A 25,164-nucleotide genomic window follows, 5' to 3' on the forward strand; every position below is an offset into this window, starting at 1 on the left:
GCTGCTGGAGCCGGACTCCACCCACGATCTCGACCGAAAGGGGGACTCCTCCCGGACTCCTACAAAGGCCGAACTCCGACCACTGCCGAGCCTTGATCAACAGATCTGTGTCCCTTGGCAGATAACAATAACTGCCATGATCCTGTTCCACTTCCTGTAGCGGATTCCACGCGACTCCACCTCCCCCTGCGACAGGTGCTGCACGATCCCACTACTCACTGACAGGCTATGTCAACAGCTATGATGCTGCTCCGCTCCCTGCGGCAGGTGCTGCACGATCCCACTACTCGCTGACAATTAGCAGTAACGGACGCCGCTCCACTACCTGCAACAGGCCCTATGTGGCGGGCTGTGATGATGGCCACGTGTCTGCTCCATTATCTTTCGCAATCAATTCCCCTGACCATGGGCGGCCCACTACCAGGCGGTTACAAACGTCGCCATCAGTCCGTTGCCTCCCCCGCCTATAAAAGGGAGACTCAGATACGTTATTCTTTAAGCTCTTTTGCCTTATCTCAAAACTCTGCTAAACTCTCCGTTCGAGCACTCCATTCTTGTTGAGGCAGAGAACTGACTTGAGCGTCGGAGGGTCTTGCCGGAGCAACCCCACCTCCGGTTTAGACTTCCCTTGCAGGTCCCGGCGGCGACCGCAGCTTTCTCAACTCCAGCTTCTCCGGCGCAGGCGGATTTTTGCACCAACAGGATTGGCGCTAGAGGAAGGGCTTGAACTTTCGCAGCACCCTTGTTCTTGAAGGAGCGCTCAACGGACCCGCTTCCGGCCATCTTTTCCGGCATCCTATCCTCTTTTCCCCATCCGATGCCCTCCCGTGAGGTTTCCGCACAGCTACCTCCGGCTATGGTTGATGATAAAGGGTGGCCGGATGACCAGCCTTCGCCGGATTCCGTCAACGTCATCTCGGGAGAATCCCGGCCGGAGGCAACCAGCACATCTGCTGCACCCCTCAAGCGGCAAAAGGTTGAAGAGCCCATAGCCTTCACTGAAGAAGACGCCCAGGGAGTCCAATTCCCTCGTAACGATGCGGTCGTAGTTTCCTTGAACATAGCAAATTATGATGTCCGTCGCATTCTCGTCGACAACGGAAGTTCGGCCGACATCTTATTCTACAGCGCCTATTCGAGAATGGCCACTCTTGGCGGTCATCTAAGGCCGATGTGCTCTCCCTTGATAGGGTTTACTGGTGACGCCGTTCCGACAGAAGGAATAATAGCTCTAACTGTGACCGCTGGTCAGCATCCAAAGCAGTCCAGAGCCCTGGTGAATTTCCTGATGGTAAAGGCGCCGTCTGCCTACAATGCAATTCTTGGCCGACCCGGCCTCAATGCCCTTAAGGCCGTTGTTTCAACCTACCATTTGAAGTTGAAGTTCCCCACTGACAAGGGGATTGGAGAAGTTCGGGGAGACCAAGCGCTGGCCAGGCACTGCTACAATATTGCTCTGCAAAGAAGCGATCAAGCGGACCTCTGTCCAGTCGACGGGTTGGATGCGCGCGACGACCTCACTGAAGAGAGGGGCGGCCCGATCGAGGATCTAATACCAAATCCTTTGAATGATGGGAATGCGGAGCATGTGGTGTTAATTGGCTCCAACCTGGAGGAGGAGGTGCGGACGCATCTCGTGGACTTTCTCCGAAGGAATGCGGACGTTTTCACATGGGTCCCGATGGATATGCCGGAGATTGAGACGGAAGTCATGGAACATCATCTGGCGGTCGACCCTAAACATCGGCCAACAAAAGAAAAAATCCGGAGTCATGCCCCGAAGAGGCAGAAAGCGATAGCCGAGGAAGTGGATAAACTTCTCAAGGCCGGATTCATCAAGGAGGTCAATTATCCAGAGTGGATCTCCAATGTTATCTTGGTCAAGAAAGCAAACGGCAAGTGGAGGATGTGTATCGACTTCAAAAAGCTGAATAAAGCTTGCCCAAAGGACAGCTACCCCCTTCCCAGGATCGACCAACTGGTGGACGCTACCTCGGGCCATGAGCTTCTCACTTTCATGGATGCATTCTCCGGCTATAACCAGATTAGGATGGCATCGGAAGATGAAGAAAAGACTGCTTTTATCACTAATCGCGGCCTTTACTGCTACAGGGTTATGCCGTTCGGCCTCAAGAACGCGGGCGCAACCTATCAACGACTGGTGAACAAAATCTTCAAGGAGCAGATCGGCCAAAATATGGAAGTTTATGTGGACGATATGCTCGTGAAAAGCAGGTCTTCCGGGAATCATGTCGCCGACCTCGAAGAAACCTTTGGGGCTCTTCGAAAGTATAGAATGAAGCTGAACCCGACCAAATGCGCCTTTGGGGTAACCTCGGGAAAGTTCCTGGGCTTCATGGTATCAGGACGCGGGATCGAGGCCAATCCGGAGAAAATCCGCGCCATCCAAAATATGATTGCCCCAAGATCGATCAAAGAGGTTCAGTGCCTCACAGGAAGAGTTGCGGCTCTCAATCGTTTTGTCGCAAGGTCGGCCGAGCGATGTCTGCCCTTCTTTCAAACTCTCAAGTAGCCGAAAAACTTCTGTTGGACCCCTGAATGCCAGCAGGCATTCGAAGAGTTGAAAAGCTATCTTGGCTCACCCCCACTGCTGGCAAAGCCCGAGCCCAAGGAGGAATTATTTTTGTACCTGGCAGTCTCTCCCACAGCCCTTGCAGTCGTCCTTGTTAAGGAGAAAATGAAAGTCCAGCGATCGGTCTACTACATTAGTCGCGTGTTGAGGGACGCCGAGACCAGGTATACTAAATTAGAAAAACTGACCTACGCCTTGTTGATTGCAGCTCGGAGACTCCGACCTTACTTTCAAGGGCACACGGTGACGTTACTCACCGACCAACCGATCAAGGCGGTTTTACACCGAGCTGATATCTTCGGAAGAATGGCGAAATGGGCCATCGAGCTCACAGAATTCGACATCAACTACAAGCCTAAACCGGCGATAAAAGCCCAAGTGTTGGCGGATTTCATAGTAGAATGCACCATCCCCGAGGAGGCCGAACCTGAGCAAAACAAAATTGACGACCTGAGGACTCAATCGAACTCCCCCGACGAAGAAGCCAGTTCGTCCGATAACTTTTGGACCCTCCATGTGGACGGATCGTCCAACATGGCAGGCGCGGGTGCAGGTCTGATCCTGACCAGCCCGGAGGGAGTCGTTGTGGAGTATGCTCTGTGTTTCGAATTCCCCGCAACGAACAATGGAGCGGAGTATGAAGCTCTGATCGCAGGATTGAGGATCGCTAAGGAGCTTGGAATAGGTCAACTCCGGGTGCACAGCGATTCCCAGCTTGTTGTGGGGCAGGTCAACGGGAGCTTTGAAGCACGGGAGGACAGTATGGCCAAATATCTCGAAAAGGTGAAGGAGTTCATCCCTGCCTTTGGCAATTTCGACATCAGGCAAATTCCAAGGTCGGAGAACATCAGAGCCGATCTTCTCTCCAAACTGGCGACATCGGTTCCGACCGAATTGCCAAAGGGTGTCCTCTTTGAAGTTTTAAAACAATCGAGTACGGAAGAACCGCAACTCGTAATGGAGATCGACCACGAGCCCAGCTGGGTCGACCCGCTAATAACCTATCTTAGAGATGGGATTCTCCCCCAGGATGCGAAAGAAGCCCGGAAACTCCGAAATCAAGCCTCCCGATACATCCTTTATGAGGACAAATTGTACAAAAGATCGTACTCCTTGCCTCTCTTGAGATGCCTCCGACCCTCAGAAGCTGACTACGCTTTATCGGAAGTGCACGAGGGAGCTTGCGGAAGCCATTTAGGTGCCAGGTCTCTATCCCACAAGCTACTCCGCCAAGGGTATTACTGGCCAACAATGCACCATGATTCAATTGGATATGTCAAAAAGTGTGATCGATGCCAGAGGTACGCCAACGTCCAGAGACAACCTGCTACCGAGCTTACACCCTTGAGCGCCCCATGGCCTTTTGCGCAATGGGGAATGGATATTCTTGGCCCCTTTCCCATGGCGTCTGGTCAAAGAAATTCCTCCTTGTAGCGATCGACTACTTCACCAAATGGATCGAAGCCGAGCCACTAGCCAAAATCACTGAAGCGAAAGTGCAGGATTTCGTCTGAAATCGATTGTGTGCAGGTTCGGTTTGCCTAGAACCCTCATCACTGATAATGGGCGGCAATTCCGGGAGCCAGATTTGCTGAATTCTGTGAAGACCTAAACATCTCCCACAAATTCACATCAGTGGCCCATCCCCAGGCGAACGGCGAAGCCGAGGTAACAAATAGAACCCTTTTACAGGGGATTAAGACCAGGCTCGAAAGAGCAAAAGGGACTTGGGCGGACGAACTTTATCATGTACTATGGGCTTATCAGACCACCCAGAGGTTGCCTACAGGAGAGACTCCCTTTGCTCTAGCCTTTGGTACGGAAGCCGTCATCCCGATCGAGCTTAAACTCCCGTCGGCACGAGTCGTGGCATTCGACGAACCCCAAAACGCGCAAAGTTCAGAGCCAACCTCGACCTACTGGAAGAAAGGCGGAAGATTGCTCAGGTTCGAATGGCAGCCTACAGACAGAAAGTTGCCCGATATTACAACGCCCGAGTGAAGAACAAGGCATTCAAAGCAGGGGATCTAGTGCTCCGACGAGCTGCGGTCTCACAACCTCAGGACCAGGGGAAGCTTGCCCCAAACTGGGAGGGACCTTATGAGGTCAAGGAAGTAGTCCGACCTGAAACTTATTATCTCAGGGAACTCGGGGGAGCTGACCTCCCGCGACGTGGAGCTCAAAAAACTTGCGGATGTACTACCAGTGATTTCGTCCTAATCAAAAAATGCGTGCCCATTTGTCTTGGGACAATTCAAGCGGGCGGTATCAAAAACGAGAGGGCAACCTTATAAAAGTCGAAGGCCCGGTTCTTTTAGACCGGATGGGGAGAGAGGCCTTGCAACGCCCGTATGTGCCCCCACAGCCCTGTTAGGGACAGGAGGAGAACCTCGCCCTAACTTGAGCAAAATCGAAGGTCCGGTTCTTTTAGACCGGATGGGGGGAGAGGCCTTGCAACGCCCGTATGTGCCCCCACAGCCCTATTAGGGACAGGAGGAGAACCTCGCCCTAACTTGAGCAAAGTCAAAGGCCCGGTTCTTTTAGACCGGATGGGGGGAGAGGCCTTGCAACGCCCATATGTGCCCCCACAGCCCTGTTAGGGACAGGAGGAGAACCTCGCCCTAACTTGAGCAAAGTCGAAGGCCCGGTTCTTTTAGACCGGATGGGGGGAGAGGCCTTGCAACGCCCATATGTGCCCCCACAGCCCTGTTAGGGACAGGAGGAGAACCTCGCCCTAACTTGAGCAAAGTCGAAGGCCCGGTTCTTTTAGACCGGATGGGGGGAGAGGCCTTGCAACGCCCATATGTGCCCCCACAGCCCTGTTAGGGACAGGAGGAGAACCTCGCCCTAACTTGAGCAAAGTCGAAGGCCCGGTTCTTTTAGACCGGATGGGGGGAGAGGCCTTGCAACGCCCATATGTGCCCCCGCAGCCCTGTCAGGAACAGGAGGAGAATCTCGTCCTGACATGAGCAAAGTGGAAGACCCGGACTCCTACGGGAACCGGATCCCTACGCCAAGAAGACTTCACCCGGACTCCTACGGGAGCCGGGTTCCGCCACAAAGAAAACTTCGCCCGGACTCCTACGGGAGCCGGGTTCCGCCGCAAAAAAGATTTCGCCCGGACTCCTACGGAAACCGGGTCCCTACGCCAAGAAGACTTCACCCGGACTCCTACGGGAGCCGGGTTCCGCCACAAAGAAAATTTCGCCCGGACTCCTACGGGAGCCGGGTTCCGCCGCAAAAAAGATTTCGCCCGGACTCCTACGGGAACCGGGTCCCTACGCCAAGAAGACTTCATCCGGACTCCTACGGGAGCCGGGTTCCGCCACAAAGAAGACTTCACCCGGACTCCTGCGGGAGCCGGGTTCCGCCACAAAGAAGACTTCACCCGGACTCCTACAGGAGCCGGGTTTCGCCGCTAAGAAGGCTTCGCCCGGACTCCAACAGAAGCCGGGCCCCGCCATCGACAGCAACAAAGGCTTCGCCCGGACTCCTACGGGAGCCGGGCTCCACCGCCAACGACAGCTACAGGACAACTCCGCCCGGACTTCTATGGAAGCCGGACTTTACTTATGACTTTGATTGCAGAAAAACTTTGCCCTGGCTCTTACGAGAATCGAGCTACTCCAACTCCCGGAGGGCTTCTCCGTTCGGACTATCAAGGGAGCCGACCTTAGCCCCGACTTCAGCGGAGAAGAATCCGGGCGAACCTGACAAGTGGGTATCCCCGAACGGCACAAAAGCCGAAAAGGAGCTCGGCAAATGACGACCCCACGTGAACTGAAAAAGTCGCCGACGACCTTGGAACAACGTAACACAGACAAAGAGAAGGAAAGGAAAACAAAGAAGTCCGGCAGACAACTATTTAACACAAGATGCAAGCAAGATACTGAAATCACTTTTTCATTTAACAGAAGTACACATTACAGGACCCGGTGGGTCAGAAAAAAGAAGATACACATCATCGCAAGTATCGCGGGTATGTTCGGGCAGGACGAACCGGGAACCGCTCCGAGCTACGAACTCCGTCTCTATCCTTCTCAATCGCATTCTCCAGTGCATGTAACAGCTCTCGCCCATCTCGCCTCATTCTGTTCCCGAGGTCCCAACCTTGGCAGGAAAGGGGTGGGGTAGATCCCCGAAGGCGGAGGGGGCAACGACGGCCGCCACCCGAGACGCTCCGGCAAGGTCGGCATGCGTTACTTCCACCGCCCCCGCGACAAGTTCTACTGCCCCACCGTCAACGCCGACCGCCTCTGGTCTCTCGGCCCCGACGGCGTCAAGGATCCCGTCATGGCTTATGACGTCTATTCTGCCCTCTTGACCGGTATCACCCCGCCTTGCTGCCCCGAGATTCGCGGGCAGAATAGCTTCCCCGACAGCCCCCGTTATTAAACCCCTGTTGTTGAAGGAATTCTTCCTTGGGCTCCCTCTAGAGCGAAGGAGATTCTCACCGGCCGCCATTCTCCTTCTCTCCTTCCTCCAAACCCTAAGAATTCCCTCGAGGACAGCCTCCCGAGTAGATAACATGGTATAAGGGAGGGAAACAGGGACTGGGGCGAGAGAAGCAGGGCTCTCAGGTGAAAGAACAACGCCAGAATGAAGCTACGAAGGGGCCAAGAGGTTTAAATAGCCGATGGATCTTGGCGCAGTTATGGCGGAGGGTATTCCTGGGCCAACTGATGTGTGCCGCGTGGCGCGCTTATCCCCTTCACCGCCATCGAGGGTTGACCGCTCACCATTCCCGCAAAGCGACGCTTGGGATCGCGTTTCAGCGGGGGTTCCGAAAAGACTTTTCAAGTCACCTTCACCGAAAAACGGACTCTGACGTGCGTGCATTAAATAGGGGCGGCAGTGCGCAGGGTTCGAAGGGACAATTCCGGCTGCGCACATCTCTCTCTGTATACTTCCTTCGCTTGAAATTCAAACTCGGAAGTAGGGGGACTGGTGTTGGGTATAAATTACCCGCAGCCGAAATCGATAGCAGAACGGCTCCGCCCGGACTCCTACGGGAGCCGGGCTCCTCCTTCAACAGCAGAACGGCTCCGCCCGGACTCCTACGGGAGCCGGGCTCCTCCTTCAACAGCAGAACGGCTCCGCCCGGACTCTTACGGGAGCCGGGCTCCTCCTTCAACAGCAGAACGGCTCCGCCCGGACTCCTACGGGAGCCGGGCTCCTCCTTCAACAGCAGAACGGCTCCGCTCGGACTCCTACGGGAGCCGGGCTCCTCCTTCAACAGCAGAACGGCTCCGCCCGGACTCCTACGGGAGCCGGGCTCCTCCTTCAGCAGCAGAACGGCTCCGCCCGGACTCCTACGGGAGCCGGGCTCCTCCATCGACAGCAGGGTGGCTCCGCCCGGATCCCTTTGGGAGCCAAGCTCCGTCCTCAGTCTCCGACTTCAGTATCAGCTGCTGGAGCCGGACTCCACCCACGACCTCGACCGAAAGGGGGACTCCTCCCGGACTCCTACAAAGGCCAACTCCGACCACTGCCGAGCCTTGATCAACAGATCTGTGTCCCTTGGTAGATAACAATAACTGCCATGATCCTGTTCCACTTCCTGTAGCGGATTCCACGCGACTCCACCTCCCCCTGCGACAGGTGCTGCACGATCCCACTACTCACTGACAGGCTGTGTCAACAGCTATGATGCTGCTCCGCTCCCTGCGGCAGGTGCTGCACGATCCCACTACTCGCTGATAATTAGCAGTAACGGACGCCGCTCCACTACCTGCAACAGGCCCTATGTGACGGGCTGTGATGATGGCCACGTGTTTGCTCCATTATCTTTCGCAATCAATTCCCCTGACCATGGGCGGCCCACTACCAGGCGGTTACAAACGTCGCCATCAGTCCGTTGCCTCCCCCGCCTATAAAAGGGGGACTCAGATATGTTATTCTTTAAGCTCTTTTGCCTTATCTCAAAACTCTGCTAAACTCTCCGTTCGAGCACTCCATTCTTGTTGAGGCAGAGAACTGACTTGAGCGTCGGAGGGTCTTGCCGGAGCAACCCCACCTCCGGTTTAGACTTCCTTGCAGGTCCCGGCGGCGACCGCGGCTTTCTCAACTCCAGCTTCTCCGGCGCAGGCGGATTTTTGCACCAACAGTATGGATAGATCCGTACATGATGACTCATTCAATTTTTTTTGTAAAAAAAATTAATCAAAAATTTAAAATATGAACATAAACTAACAAATTTCTTACAAACAAATCCCAATTCATAGATTCCGAATAGCTATTTTTGTATAATTGCAAGAGAAAAATACTTTTTGATTCAAAATTTAAATATCTTTTGTAATAGATATATATAGAGAGGATGATAGAATTTCTAAAGAAAGAGATGAAGAAGAAGAAAAGAAATAACATTAAATCTTTCTTATAATCTACTAAATTAATTAGATCTGGAAGAAATAATTTTTTTCAGTCAAAAATAATTATATAAATAATTTTTATTTTTTATGGGATATCAACTTTCTTATCTATTCAAATTTATTTATTTCTCCTTCTGTATTATGAGAAATTCTTTGCGCACCGCAGACGGTGCAAAATATCCGATGTAGAGCACACTATTTTACGTGATTGATCGATGTAGCCGTCATTTTCCAACGTACATTAAATACCTGCAGTTTTACTTTTTCGTTTAAAAATTTTGTATGACAAAAATATCCTACTCTTTGAAAAAAATTATGACATTTTGTAGCATATTATGACTTTTTACATATAAGGTGTTATAATATAGTCCAGAAAATTATGACATCCTGTAGCATATTATGACATTCTACGTTAAATTATGACTTTCTGCATGCAGAATATTATAATATGATCCAGGATATCATAATATAGAAAGGATATTTTTGTCCAACTATTTTTCAATGCGCATTTAATGTCTACTATTTTTTTTTTCGTTTGAAAATTTTGAATGACAAAAATATCTATATTTTTTGAAAAATGTTATGATATCTTATGATATATTATGATATCCTGCATCAAAATTATGACTTCTGAACGTAAAATATCATAATATAAATATAAGATGTTATAATTTTTTTTAAAAAATAAAAATATTTTTATTATTTAAAATTTTTAAATAAAAAAATTTAAATATTTAATGTATGCCATAAAGTGATAATTATGCCGATCAACTACATAAAATGATGTGCTCCACCACGCACAATGTACAAAGAAGTTTGCCTGTATTGTTGGACCAAGCGAGTCAACTCATCAGAGAGGCGGAAGTATATCCCGCGACAGTATATCCGGCGACATATACAGACACTTCCACAGAACTCGTAATTCAAAATTTGATTGCTGTTACTCCTGGACAGTATATCCCGCGACATATACAGACACTTCCACATTTCTAAATTAATTTAATTAACGGAGATCGTTAATTATTGGCATGATACTAAATCTAGCACCAGCTCCCCTACCAAGGACCCTAACATGGCGTCCGCCAAGTCCGCTGCCAACTCCTCCTCTTCCTCATCGAAGCATCGCCACCTTCCGTTCCTCTCCATCTCCTTAACCTCCGCCACGATAGGGAACTCCTCCACCTCCCTGCTGCCTTCACCGTTGATCCACTCCCTCGCGGCCTCCAATAACTCAGCCGGCTCGCGTACACTTGATGTCCCTCTGGTGTGCAAAAGACGGCTATGATCAACGCTATCAGAGAAGGAGAGCCGTTCGATGAAGAAGTCCAGCAGTAGCTTCTCGACGCACCCGAGTGGGCCCCCGTGAGCCCTGCCTTCGAGGTCCCCGAGTAGGTCCCACGCCCTCGCCTCCACGGTGGCTCTACGAGCCTCTTCCTCTACGTCCGATTCCACATGGCCTGTCCATTCGGGCTGGTCCTCCAACGACGAGAAGCGATCTTCGAGGTCAACAGCTTCCAGCTCAGCGAGGCTGTCGAACCGTCTGATCTTCTGCAGCAGTTGCAGCTTTGTTCCTGTACCAGATCGGAGATAAATATTATTTTAGCATTATTACTCCCCAGGACCGTAAAAGGTTAAATTAAATGAGGAAATTTTTTGAATGACGACAAAGCTGGTGGGGACTTTTACTAAGCACAAGTCTGTAGTTTCGGCTTTGTTTTTTACCGGACGTCCCCAGTTGAAGAGGAGCAACGTGTAAAGCAAAGTCCTGTTATCGACTTATTTATTTGTAGAATAAATGCATCGGTTTCATTGGAATATTGAATGGAAGGGGCCACGGTTTTGTTTTGTCCAGCGAGACAAATGGGAGAAGCCTCAACTCAGCACAAAAGAAGTGGAGAAGAGAGCCTGATCTTGGGGTGGAGGGCAATGACTTCTTGGGAAAGGGAGAGCCCAGTTGAGCTTAGAGCCAATATATTTTACGTGTCGACCAGGAGGAAAACCGTGGATACATAATAGTAAAACCGAGAGAGCGCACTCACTCTCAACTTTGGCGAGGTTTGGCTGGAAGGAGGGCGACGGGGACGATTCCGCTTCTTCGTCCTCATATGGGAAGTCCATCACGGACACTGGGCTTAGTTGCTCCTTCTCCTCCGGCTGGCACCCTGGGCACTCCATCGTCTTGCCCTGTCCCAAAAAAATTAATTTATTAATCATTGAAATAAAAGCTTCGAAACATTTTGAAAGTTTTAGAAAAATCTTTATTCGTTTATATATTTGTTTTTCAATTTTTTCAATCTTATTGGACTATTCTGTCCCCACATTAAAGAGGGTGTACAATGCTTTTTTTTTTTTTTTTGTGGGGTTGGGGGGCCGGGGGGGGGGGGGGTTGTTGTAGAAAGAGGGTGTACAGTTGTTGATAATGAATGTATACATATAATACAAGTTGATGCGCATAAAACTTTAAGTAATATAGTTGTTTAATATTTTTTGCAACATTATTTTTACAATACACTCAAAGATCGCTTTAGTTTTAACTTAATTTTATACAGATGCGAAAATGGCCATGTTAGCGTGCTGTCTGCATCAAAATATTTGCACCACTTCACGTCAAAACTGTAGGGACCAAAACAAGAGTAGCACGCGTGGCGGAGGTTCCGGCTTTTCGAAAGGAAACTTTGGACAACGAATCCACATGCAAAGTATAACAAAAGAATAGGTCTGCAAGGTGATGTAACAGGCTACCGGCTTAAGAAGCCCTTGGCGGTGGGCACGACCGCATAATAGTCGGAGGTGTGCACCTTAAACTAATCCCCCGTGACTCCTGCCCGGTCCTCACCCACCGACCGGCTCTGTGGAACGCAAATAATCATCGTTTTTCCACTAGCCGACAAAATATACTACCAACAAAAGACTGCAAATTTGTATCACCGACTTTCACTTTTCTATGCCATACAAGCCCACATCACTGCATGCATGTCTCCCACCTTACCATCTTGTGCGGTTGCGCCTAGCTTTCTCGAGGTAATTAACATTAATTGGGGTGTACTACTAATTAATCAAACTACTGTCCCAGTAGTCTAGTACATTTTAAACACTCTTGATCATTGATTGATCAATTAATTATAAAGTGGTCTCACACTTAAATTGCCTTCATAAATTGCTTAGGATTTTCTCTTGATAGAAGTGGAGGGTGGGGTTGGAAATTGTGAAGGTTTAGTTTGCCAATGGTTAGTGATGAACTGTAAAGAGTAATGGAGGAGCAGGGTCCGGAGGACCATGGGCCCGTTCTCTTTATCGCCGTTTCCAGGAACCGCTATTGACGACGGTTGGTGTCCATAGGAGCAGGGTCCGGAGGACCGCGGGACCGTTCTCTTTAACGCCGTTTGCAGGGACCGCTATTGCCGATGGTTGGTGTCCTTCTCTCGCCAACCTATCGGGGCGCGAAACGCCAAGGAGCAGCATGGAACGCCGTTCGAGGCGGAAAAGCTGAGGTTGGGGCTCACCACTGGACCACCGCACCGACGGTGGAGAGAGCCCGGACGGCTTATCGTCAGGAAGGAATGGAACAGTAATGACACAAAAAGTACACTGTTTGGTCCCCTGGATCCAGCAAAGGGGCGGGGGCCCGACCCTTTTGAATGGAGACGGTCACAAAGGGGTGGTTAAATTTCCCAACCGTCCATCGGATGGACCCGGTTTCCCTTGTGGTCCAAACAGGACCAACCGTGAATTAAAAATTAAGAAAAAAATGCACCTAACCATGGAGCCAAAAATAATTGAAGCATTAAGTTGACCTCACCTTGGGCTCTCGGTGGCCGGTACCTGCGTCCACGGGAACGGAATCCCCAGCAACAGCCTTACTACCCTTTGGGCTCCGTTTCAGGCTCGGGTTCCGCCGCGGCGGTGACCCCTTTACGCCATCCCCGCGGTCGTCGTCAGCGGCGTCCAGTTCGCCGAGGCACTCCGAGCTACCGATGGACGAGCGCAAGAAGTCCGATCCGGACGAGTAGGTCTCGGACCAACTGCTACAGCTGCTGACAACTGGAGAGGGGAAATCGAACGATTTCCCCTCCTCTCCTTCCTCCTCGAACGACCTCAGCTGTACAATGTCTATGACCCTCACTCTAGCCTCGTGTTCCTCCTCCTTGCCTCTCTTTTTCCAGAAGCTTCCTCTAAGCCGCTTCGAGAAGCTTCTGGCGAGGAATCCCTCGTGGCTGGACCGGCACCCGGCGGACAAGCCGCCGAAGGGGAGGAGCCTGACGGCGTGGATAACGGCGGAGAGCTTCGCGAGGGCGCCATTTGAGCGCGCTCTCACCAGCCTCCCGCCATCGGTGCCGCGGAGCTCCGCTTCGAGGAGGCAACGCATGGTGGCCGCGTCGCCCCGACGCGGCGCGCACCCGAACCTGGAGCAGGACTCCAAATTCGAATCCAGCTCAAGGTACTCCTTGAGCATTAGTGGCTTTTGCCCCACCATCACCTCTTGTTAAAGAAACAAAACCTCTAAGAGTGAATACTAGGAGAAGAGCAACTGGAACTCAAAGATCTGGAAGCGTGAGAAATGAGGGAAGAGCAGAGCGGGAAGTGGGTAGATGGACAAGCAAGAGTGGTATTTAAGGGAGAAGAAGCGGTAAGGACGAAGGGGAGAGGTAGCTTCGGAGGCGGAGATCTCCAGACAAAGAACATGCGAGCCAGAGGCAGCAAAAAAATAGTAGGGAGGAATCCATGCTAGCACGAAGTCTCAGAGAGGAGGAGGAGGAGAAGAAGAGAGAAGATAATAATAATAAGAGAAGACCGCAAGCGGGTGGATGCTTCTTGCTCTTACTCCCCGGGTGGCGTTTTAATGCCAAGGAGGCAGCTGTTTGTAATTTTTATTTTTCTATATTTGTTAGTTGGGAAAATATGAGAGGCAGCCACGTGGACATCTGGCCATTTGGACTGATGGAGACGGGCATGTCAGGAAGGGGACGTCTTTGTCTTTGACCCGCCGCGGTCGAGAAGTTATTTCCGGAAATTTTTATTTAGCTGTGGACCAGAAAGAAAAGTGAGGTGAAAAAACAAGGAAAAGTAAAGCATGCGTCGAGGGGCGAAATAATTGAGCGGATTCGAAAATTTGAACGTGTCATGTAGCGGGACACGTGGCCGATGGTGGTAGGGGAGGAGCACGTGCGGGTTGGGAGGAGGGCGGGGGGGGAGTTGGGTACGTGGGGGCAGCGGGGACTGGGAGTCCGTGAACGGGATCCGATGCTAGCATTCATGGACGGAGAGCGACGTGGAGTCCGTGCGCGCGTGTTGGCTTCCGTCTTCCGCTCGCGGACGGAACGGCGTGTCGCCGCTACAGTGTAGCTTCCTTCCGTGGAGGATTTGCTGGACCGCTGGATCTAGGTTCGAGTGAGGCCAATGAACCAGATTTACAGAGATTTTCTTACTAATTCAGTTAAGAAATCCATTCATGTCGGAGTGTGTGTTGTCCCGAGTGGTTTTGACCGATCTCTAGATGTTATAGTCTCTGAGGTTTAGGGACGTTGGAGGATGGGGAGCAACAGTATCACTTTTGCTTGTTGCAACGACAGTAGGGAAGAGTGTAAGAACAAGACGTTCATGGGTATTAGATTCCGATACAGCAGGAAAGACTGTGTTTTGGGATTTAACTAGGTGCATGTTTTAAAATAACTTTGAGGAACTAATATCATATCTATCAAAGTATCTTATGAAGAAGTTCTTTAGGGTCGTAGAAGGTTTTTATGAAACTTTGATTAATGAATTAGCTTGTTGTGATGGAGAAAAAAAAAAGAGTCGTGTATGCTGCTATATTTGGTTGATAAATGATGCAGTTTACCTTCTCACATTTCCATGTAAATAGTTGTGTACCAATTTGACTAATTGATGAACAGTTTTTTTGATTGTACGTGCCATGCAACAATTTTAAATTTGAATCTGCCTTCAATCATCCGTTGGAGGGTTCGTGCTCATAGCTAGTGGAAGTCGTCCCTGCATGACCTCTGGTCACCCATTGTCTCCTGAAAAATGGCATGCAAAATTGACCGAGTATCAGGAGAGATGGGTCGAACATGAGATAAGATGAGATTTTATCTTAGTCAAACAAATTAACATCTCTAATAGGACAAATATATGGCAAAAAAAAAAAAAAAAAACCAAAATGGGTAATAATAACTTACATGTAGAGAACCAAATTAATAAAGATTGATTCTTTAGGATGGAACATTCTTCATGCTAAGAAACAAAATACAGAAGGTTCATGGAGGACTCCATTGAACTTCTTCGTACGTAGTTGCAAGTAACAATTGGTTGTAGGAAATGTTAGAAATGTCTTGAATGCGGTCTTGATCCTTTTTTTTAGACCAATTAATCGTATAGAACTATAAGAAACTATTTCCAAAAAGCTAGCTGGATCTACCGATACATATGCTTCCAATAATCATATCCAAATTCTAAAAACCGTCAATTCCCAATGCTTAGTTTTTATCATATGCATTGCATGCCCAATCCTAATGCTTAATGGAATTGGTGCAATCACGTGCCTGGTACCCATTGTTGAAAAAATATTAGTGCGGTTGAGTGATTTGTACTCATTTGGATAAAATTTGATATTTAATTAGTCTAATCCGTAAATTTAACTTTTTTTTTTATGATAAAAAAAAGCAAATGCCATTAGAATTTATTGATTAGAAAGATTTATATAATAAAGTAAAAAATAAAGAAGATATATACAGAGATTAAAACATTTGAAAAGGAGTTATAAAGAATTCTAACATAAGCAAATCTTATTCCTAAAGTTTCTGCTACATTATTCTAGAAGAGAATCAAATGTAGCAGATACTTCAAGTATCATTGATGCCATGATACCCGAAACAAAATATAGTAGATGCTTTGCCTCCATTTTGAGATTAAAACTTTGGACTATATATGTTCTTAGGAAAAATAAAAAAAAAATTATTTCAAAAAAATTGAATGGTACAATTCAGATTTACTATCATATGATTGCATGCCGGCTCAATTCACCGACCCAAAAAAGATGTGTCCCACGGAATCAATGGTTGATTGGATCTTCAAATAATTAATACAGTATCAGTGCAATCAATTTCAACATGACATGATCTTGATAGATCAAAAAAGAAAGTTCATAATCGTTTAGATTGACGAATAAGAATAGAGCTTAGTTGTTCATCTAGAATCGTATGATTCTAATTGCATGGATCAGCACTTGATCTTTTCCCAAATATGAGAAATCTTTCTACTGTGCTCTTATTCTACTATTCTCTTTTACATCTCTACTATTTCATCTCAAGACTCCAATTGAGTTAAATATCGAAGGAGCCTTTGCTAAATACATTCTAGCAATCTTTGATCATTTTTCTTTGATCGTAGGCCAATGCGTATATGGTGCAGCCTGTCTTTAGCCAAGCCTAGCAAAGCTGTATCACTCACCAGCTCATCAACTCATTTAGGTCAGATTTTGAGCGATAACATCAAATTGATGAAATCCCAATTCTATGCATATAATAAATATTGCAGCCAACTCCTCGTCGCCTGTCATCGAAAACGAATATCTGTAAGGCAACGTTGCACTGATGGATTTATATCCGATGGAGACCCTCCAATACTTAAGTTAGAGAGGAAAGTCGGTGAATAGTAGATGTCCATATTCAGAGTAACAGAATTCTGGTCAGAGGTGGCTTACCAGCTTTATTTTTCTTACCCTCTTTTATAGACGAGGTTCTTGTAACCGTCGAATGTGGTCCCGTATTTTATGACGCTAAATCATCAGGCCATAATCACGTAGTGGGTCATTAACTTTTATGGATTATGCTACGATATTAGTGGAGTAATCATCCGTGATGGTTATGATATATTTGAATTAGTCGGCCGACTATGCGTCGGAAGTCGACTGTCGGTTAGTAACTCTAAAATTCTGACGATCGAAGTAGTCTGTTGTCTGTAGAGTCTGAATATCGATCGCTTACCGATCTGGAGTCGGTGAGGGGTGTTCAGTTGGTCGGTTGATAGTAGCGTCGGTCTATTTAGTCGATACTCGATCGGTAGTCACTTTCAAGATCATCTCTATTTAGTAAGCCAAAGTCGGATGTCAGTTGGATAGTGTTGGAGATTGGTCGGTGTACGGAGGTCAGTCGGTTTATCCCAACAGTTGCCCCCCCACTCCTGAGTCCAATAGTGAGTTGCCGCATGCGTAGCTACGTGGTCAGTTACTTTGGACGAAAGGAGTTATTATGTGTCATATCAAATCCCGACTCTACCACCATATTCTTTGGAGTATGGCCGATCAACCACTTTATCATCTTTGAGCTGTCATATCAACAGGAAGATCTAGTGTCAGGCATCGTTTGCGGAAGGTGAGCTGACGTCGTTGATTTAACTCTGGCTTGTAGATTTTTACCATGTGTCGGAACATCATTGGATCAGAGTTGTTCACACAAATGGAGGTGACATGGTTCAATTTGGTGCAGGTGCATCGATCCGTCGGATCGATGACAGATCCAGATGCTTCCACGTGTCGTCAAATTTGTAGTGTCTGCTTTGTGAAGCATTCTCCGAATGTAGATTGCAGACCCGATTTTCGCAGATTCTGCAGAACTCGCTAGTCATGTAGCATTTGATGTATTTAGTTAGGATAATGATGGTGAGTCAAATATCCATTGCCCAGATCTTGGTTGGGCTTATACGCTGTGTTGTTTGTAGAACGATCTCTAGATGTAGCTCATTGACCCGACTATTATGCAGACTTCATAGGATATGCTAGTCAAGAGGTATCCGACATATTTAGTTAGGATAACGATGGCAAATCGAATATCCGTCGTTCGAACTTTGGTCAGACTTATACATCGTATTGTCTGATAAACAGTGGCAAGCCGAATATCTCTCGACTGGTCGTAGCCATGTCGGTATGATTTCGATCCAACTTTGATCGTCTTGGCATTTTACCTTTCTTAGTTGACACTAAGTCGGCAAATTAGCCAGCTGCTTCAATGGAGAGCCGACTATGAGGGCAGCATGACTTTTATGGAGAAAGTCTGTATCGTCGGTGTTGGCCTCTAGTTGAAGCCGATAAGTCGGTTTTGCAAGGGAATCAGAATGTACTCAGTGTCGAGATAGTCGATCCTCTGACTTTACAGTGAAAGCTGAAGTATATTCGGTGTCCAAATGGTTGATCTTCTGACTTTTACAGTGAAAGCAGAAGTATATTCGGTGTCGAGATAGTCGATCCTCTGATTTTTATAGTGAAAGCTGAAGTATACTTGATGTCGCTTTAAAATCACAGTCAGAACGTCGATTTTTGCAAGAGGATCGAAATGTAGTCGACACTAAAGCAGTTGATTCTCTGAGTGGTTGCATTCGGAAGGAAGTCAAGTAGAATAAAACATCCATCATGCTTTTATTAGCTAATTGTCGAAACAACAACAGCATCATCATGAGGAGTTTGAATTCTCCGAATATCCTCTTTCCAAAAAGTTATTACATTGAGTTGTTGTCATTTTGCCGACTCTTCTTCGGGGGTTATCCCTCAATTCAGTCATCCGGAGATCATATTGATGACTCTCACAGTTGGCTGATTATTTATAGCTTCCTCAGTCGGCTGGAGGTTGAGTCGGCGGATCCCTCCGATATTTCTTGAGATAGCCTCATCGTATCGGGACCTCTATTTCATCCCTGAACTAGATGCATTGTTCGGTGTCGTGATCGTGGTCACAGTAAAACCGGCAATACTTCCTTCGATCGTGGTTTCTTGTTTTCATCGATGGAGGGTGCCATAGATATTCCGCCCCTTCGATCTCCATGAGGATTTGTGCACGGGAAGCAAAGAGAAGAGTATAGGAATCATACCTGTCATAATTCTGCCTCGGACTCCATCATCGAGGCAAAGCTCATTCATCGATAGGTGGCAAACTTAATTCAGCCGGAGCTTCTTCTTTCTTCTGTTTCTTCTTTTTTTGACTTTTGCTTTCTGTCTGGCGTCGGTCAGAAGCTCCTTTGTTCGCTCGCATATACTTGTACGCACACTCCAAAGGTTCAGCATATGTCCGAGGGAGAGTCTTGTCTAGCGAGTACGTGAACCTAGATCCCCTCAGACCTCTTTTCATGGCCGATATGGTCATGTCTTCGTTGAGGTCCTTGACCTCAAGTGTGGCCGCGTTGAATCAGGCCACGAAATCTTGAAATATCTCGATCTCTCCTTGTTTGATAGAGAAGAGACTATGCGAGGTTCGTGGTGGCCTCTAGCTGGTGCTGAAGTGGGCCACAAAAGAATGCTCTAGCTATCCGAAAGAGTAAATGCTTCCCGATCAAAGTCCGAAGTACCAAGCCCGAGCAGCTTTCCGAAGTGTGGCCGAAAAGTCGATGCATAGAAGGGCATCGGTTGCCCCCTGGATCGTCGTGAGAGCCTTGTAGCTCTCAAGGTGGTCAAATGGGTCGGTGAAACCGTCATAAGGCTCCACGTGCGGCATCTTGAATTGACTCGAGATCGGTTCAATCAAGATAAGTCCGGAGAGAGGTTGGACGGTATGGAAGTCGAAGTCATTCGAAGACTTCTGACCATTCATCTGAAGCTGGGTGAGTCAACGGTCGATTTTTTCGAACTTACATTCGTAGTCGTCGAGCCGCTGGTGGTGGGAGACTTCAGGGGTTGAATCATCCGATGAATTAGAGGGAGAGACAGACAGTATTCGCGGTCGTTTTTCTTTTCTAGCCCTATGCAATTGGGAAGGAGAGGGGTGCCGTGAATGGTGGGTAGCACGTCGAGAACGTCGTGAGTGCCATTGCTCATCCCGATGAGAGAGCCGAGACGGCCACTCTGGTGGAGGAGACGAAGATCGTCGCAGATGGCGGCGACTGTGCCTGGATGGCACTGAACGCACCACCGATTGCTCCGTCGGCAGCTGTGGTGGCTGGGTCTACTACTGCTGGAGGTTTCTGACTGCCTCCGTGAGAACGTTCATTTGCTGCACTATCGCAGCAATCTGGACGTCCGTGGTGACCACAGGGTGCGGAGAACTGGGCTCTGCTACCAGAGAGAGGGGAGGAGCCTCTTTCCGACAGAAAGAGTGTCTCATCGATCCGATCGTTATGGATCGTTGAGCTCTAATTTTCGTCATTGCGAGTTATCTTTCCCTCCTACCTGGCATGCCAATCTGTTGTGGCCAACTCCCCATATCCTGTTGTCAGGAACGAATACCTACAAGACAACATCCGCACTGACCGGATTTGTGTCCAGTAGAGATCCTCTGATACTTAAGTTAGAGAGAGAAGTTGGTGAACAGTAGATGTCAATATTCAGAGTAGCAGAGTTCTGACCAAAGGTGGCTTACCAGTCCCATTTTTCTTACCCCCTTTTATAGACGAGGTTCTTGTAACCGTCGGACGTAGTCCCATATTTTATGGCGCTAAATCATTGAACCATAATCACATAGTGGGTTATTAATTTCTCACGGATTACGCCACGATATCAGTGGAGTAACCGTCCGTGACGGTTATAATATATTTGAATGAGTCGGCCGACTATGCGTCGAAGGTCGACCGTCAGTTAGTAACTCTGAAATTCCGATGGTCGAAATAATCTATTGTCTGTAGAGTCCAAATATCAGCCGCTTATTGATCTGGAGTCGGTGAGGGATGTTCGGTTGGTCGGTTGAGGATAGCGTCGGCTTATTTAGTCGATACTCGGTCGGTAGTCACTTTCAGATCATCTCTGTTTAATAGGTCAGAGTCGGATGTCGGTTGAATTGCGTCGGAGATTGATCGGTGTACGAAGATCAGCCGATTTATCTCAATAATAAATATTTAAATCAAAACCTTTATTCGCATTCAATATCAATGATGAGTGCAAAAACATTTTGGTTCCTACAACCGATCGATCCATGCCCCAAAATCTACTTCTCCACTTTTTCTTAGAGAGGTACCATAAATTGATTTGCATATCGACCCCTAACGTCGCTTTGTGAAGACTCACGAGCAATCGTCAGACGAATCCTCTAGGCAAGGATTTTAAGTACCATATCTTTTCAGTTATCCGGATTAAAACATCCATGCATTACAGATGTAAGCAATGAACATAGACACAATAATCTCACATGAGAACAAGATCCGTGCCATCTGGTCTGGTGCACGAATATAAAGTTGGTAGGAAAGAAGAAAACTTCCAGAATATTACGCTCCAAATGGCCTATAGAGAGCAATGATATAACTAGGAAAATAACGCAAAACGTTGATAGGTGGGACACCTGGATGCATGTTAACTTCACTGCTAAGAACAGCATAAGTTTTTGTTACCTTTAGATGCTGCACGAGTGCACCAAGGTACGTGCAAGCGGCTTTTATGACCTCAAAAGCATCCATCGCCCACGGAAATACATTATGGCGCACCATAATGCGACGTTATTGCCAGTGGGGTAGGAGCCACTTCGGTGGGTCCATGGCAACTGTTGGTTGCAAAAAAAAAACCTCGTTGAAAACAAGAAGTTTTAACCCTCACGAACGTCACGGAGGATTAAAAGCCATGGCAATTTGCACGAGATCCATCGGGGTTGTTCCAAGGCCCCACAAGATGATTGTACGTGCTCAAAACGGTCGCTGCGAAGCGAAAGGGTTCGGTCAATTATTAGAATATGACCAATGGTCTGCAAGCCCATCCCCTCTCCCAACGTAACACGATGGGGAATAACTCAGTGCCAGTTATCACGCTGTGTGTAAATATAATTATTTTTATAAATACTGACTTGCACCGTGGTACTTAGATTCTTCAGTTATGATTTTTTTAATTTTTTTTCCGGAAGGGTTTTGTCCTTTGTGAAAGTTAAACGGCCCCGTCATAAGACATGTATTATTTAGGTTTAGCGTGTCGGCGAGAAGGACGTTAGCGCCCGGCTCTACTAAGCTGATGGTTCTGCTGCACGCAATTGAGCCGAGCCGAATGGACAGCTAAAGACTTGAACTCGAGTCAACAGAAAAAAAAAACAATTCAACTTGAATTCCAATCAAGCCATACTGAGGTTTGAGTTTGAGCTTCAATTCAAATCTTAAACTACTTATAAAATATATATATATATATAATATTATTAAAATATATAAGCTAAAATAGGTTTACAAGTCTTCGAGTCGAGTAACTTATATGCAATTGATCGGACCGAATGGATACCTAAGGCTTGGATTCGATTCAATAAAAAAAAATAAAAATTGATTCAATTTGATTTGAATTTTGACTAAATTATATTTGAATTCGACTCCCTTACTCATAATACATCATAAATACATATATATATATATATATTATAAATTAAAATAATATTATTAAAAATATATAAATTCAAATAGGTTGGTAAATTTTCGAGCCGAATATCTTACTGCTCAAACTTGATTTGAAAAATTATTCATGCTAGTTGAACTCAAATCAAGCTCGATAGTAGTCAAGTTGAATCAAATTTGGATCAGAATCGAACTCAACTAGCTCGCAAACAGTTAAACTTATTTGCACTCTTGGTTATGCATCACCATGCCATCATTTCTATATCAAATTACTATCAACATTGATGCAACCACTACCATAACAAAAAATGATTTCATAATTTGCTCATAGTTAAAAATAAGATATCAATCATCTCAATCGCCGGTCGATAATTTTTATTAAATCTCAAGCAAGATAGAAGGTGACATGATCTTTTTTTTAGAAAAAAAAAGAGGAGGAATTTTGAGGATTTTAGTTGACAGATTGAAATTGAGATGTCCAGATTTTGAATTTTCAAAACAATTACATAAAGGAGCAAAATAAGTGACCATATAGAAAATCTTAATCAGTGTATTGGATTTGTTTTACATAATATCTTAAATTTTGTCAAGTGTCCCGTAACATATAAATCATGACCTTGGCTAGACCGAAAAAATTGATGATGATTTTGTATTCTAATTGGAACATGAAAAGATAAGAAAACCACCCATTGCATCCCATAATATTATGACATTAACTCCACGTACATTTTAACTCTCTACTTGTGAAAGCCAAATTTGGCCATACTTGTGTTTTTTTGGTACAATTTGGCCATACCTGTTGGTAACGTGAACATGCATCTGGCCTTTGGTAGCAGACAAATGCCGATAACAACCATCTCACATGAATGGCAGTTTCGTGGCCCTACGAATCATTCGGTCTTAGCTACGGCATGCGAGATGAGGAATCAATCTACATGAAACCACTGCCACCCACGTGTCATACAATCGGCCAGATTTTCCTGTATTTGGAGCAATGACCATTTTGGACCACAATATCCTTGCCCCATCGTCTTAGAATATGCGAAGAAGAGAGGAAAAGGAGGGTAATAATATAGCTTAAGAGAGAAGGGCCAAAATATTCCTCACCACGTCATCTCAAATATGTGAAGAAGAGAGGGAAGGTGGGATAATAACATATAGGGACCGTTTCATTTGCAACCGAAATCAGAATAAAAATGGGAATCAGAATGAATCGGAATCGGAATCGGAATCGAAATGATCAAATTTTTCGAAGCATTTGATTCGTGATCGGAATCAGAATCAGAATCGGAATCAGAATTGAAATAGAAAATTGAATCTATAGAGGAGAGTAGGGATTGAGTTCTATATAGATTGAGCCATTCTCATTCCACTCCAGAATCGGAATCGAAATATGACTCCTCCCAATCAAATAGTTGGAATGGAAGTCATCCATTTTGATTTCGATTTCAGACCCCCACTCTCTCCAACCAAACACCCTCATAATGTATACAAAGTAAAATATAGAAACAAATAATATCTTAAGTAATAAAAAGGAGAGATACAAAAAAATTTCTATATATCTATAGCTACCCATCATCAATCATCCATCACTTTTTATGCTCCCGCCAATATCCACCACTATTTTTGATGTCCACCAACATTCACCATGCCCCCAATTTCCATTATTAAGATCTCCATCACACTCATTATCACTAGCAATTTTAATCACCACCCACCAATGCCAATGATCTTTATATCAGCTATTATCTTTGATAATTTCTATCACCACCTACCATCATCGATAATCTCTATCACTAGCCACCAATGCTAATAATCTCTAGCATCACTATCTTTGATGATGATTTCCATACTACTAATTAAGAAGATAGTTTCTATTGTGAGCCACCATCATCGGCCTTTTCAATGTTATCCACAATTGATGATCTTAGCCACCACCAATCATAACCAATTATCTCTATTATTGTCCATTATCATCAACATTCACTAAATCCACCGATCATTGATGTTATCTACCATTACCCACCACTACTGACCATTTCGAACCACCATCCAAAATCAACAAAGGTGAGTAATGGATGATCGTCCTCAAAGATGATACATATATTTTAAACATAAACTAGATGATGTGTATATTATGAAGTTGATGAATATGCATTGAACAGAAAGAATTTTCTAGAAATATTCTTTCCTGAAGAAATAGATAAAATATTCATGCATTATGGTATTTGACTTCTACCACAACCACCAACAATGACAATCTTTATGATCACTAACTATCAACAAAGATTTTCATCATCATCGATGATAGTCAATGATCTCTACCATCACCTATCATTGCCAACTATCTCCAACATTGCTGATATTAAAGATATCTATCATTGTCCATCACCATCAAAACTCTCTACCACCATCTACAACCAGTAATGGTAGATGGTGAATAATCTTCATTGGGGATGATGTACATATATATTTAAAAAAAATAATATATACAGTACAAACTACTAGTGAGCAAGTATTGTACTAAAAATATTTTTGAGAGATTTTTAGAAAAATATGTGGTTAAAGTAGAGATCATTGATAGTAATGGTGATAGAGATCATTATGAATGATAGTAGCAGTAGGGGATGTTGTTAACAGTGGGTGATGGTAGAGATCGTCAACGATGATGGTTATGATGGAGTTCAAACTACTACCATGATTGGATATTTTATGTATTTCTTTAGGAAGGTGAATATCTCTAGAAAATATTTTAGTATTATAAGCAAGTCAATAATTTATAATGTTTACATCATTTTTTTTAACATTTGCATTATCTTCAACTATTATCTTTCATTATCTGCCATTGATGGTTATACACGATGGTAGATATAGTTGGTAGTGGTAGATAGTCATAGATACCATCAATGATAGGCGGTGTTGGAGATC

The 25,164-nt window shown here is 46.0% G+C and overlaps 1 protein-coding gene across 1 annotated transcript; it reads right to left on the reverse strand.

Moving 5' to 3' along the window:
* Window positions 1-9,712: 9,712 nt before the first annotated feature.
* On the reverse strand, window positions 9,713-13,779 carry LOC105054151 (uncharacterized). The gene is made up of 3 exons (XM_010935596.4): window positions 12,764-13,779; window positions 11,004-11,148; window positions 9,713-10,535 (listed from the first exon to the last, which is right to left on the reverse strand). The coding sequence occupies exons 1-3, from the start codon at window positions 13,436-13,438 to the stop codon at window positions 9,985-9,987; spliced, it is 1,371 nt and encodes a 456-aa protein (XP_010933898.1). The 5' UTR covers window positions 13,439-13,779; the 3' UTR covers window positions 9,713-9,984.
* Between the last annotated feature and the right edge of the window lie 11,385 nt (window positions 13,780-25,164).

This window comes from Elaeis guineensis, chromosome 11 (assembly GCF_000442705.2).
Source record: "Elaeis guineensis isolate ETL-2024a chromosome 11, EG11, whole genome shotgun sequence".
NCBI classification, from domain to species: Eukaryota; Viridiplantae; Streptophyta; class Magnoliopsida; order Arecales; family Arecaceae; genus Elaeis; species Elaeis guineensis.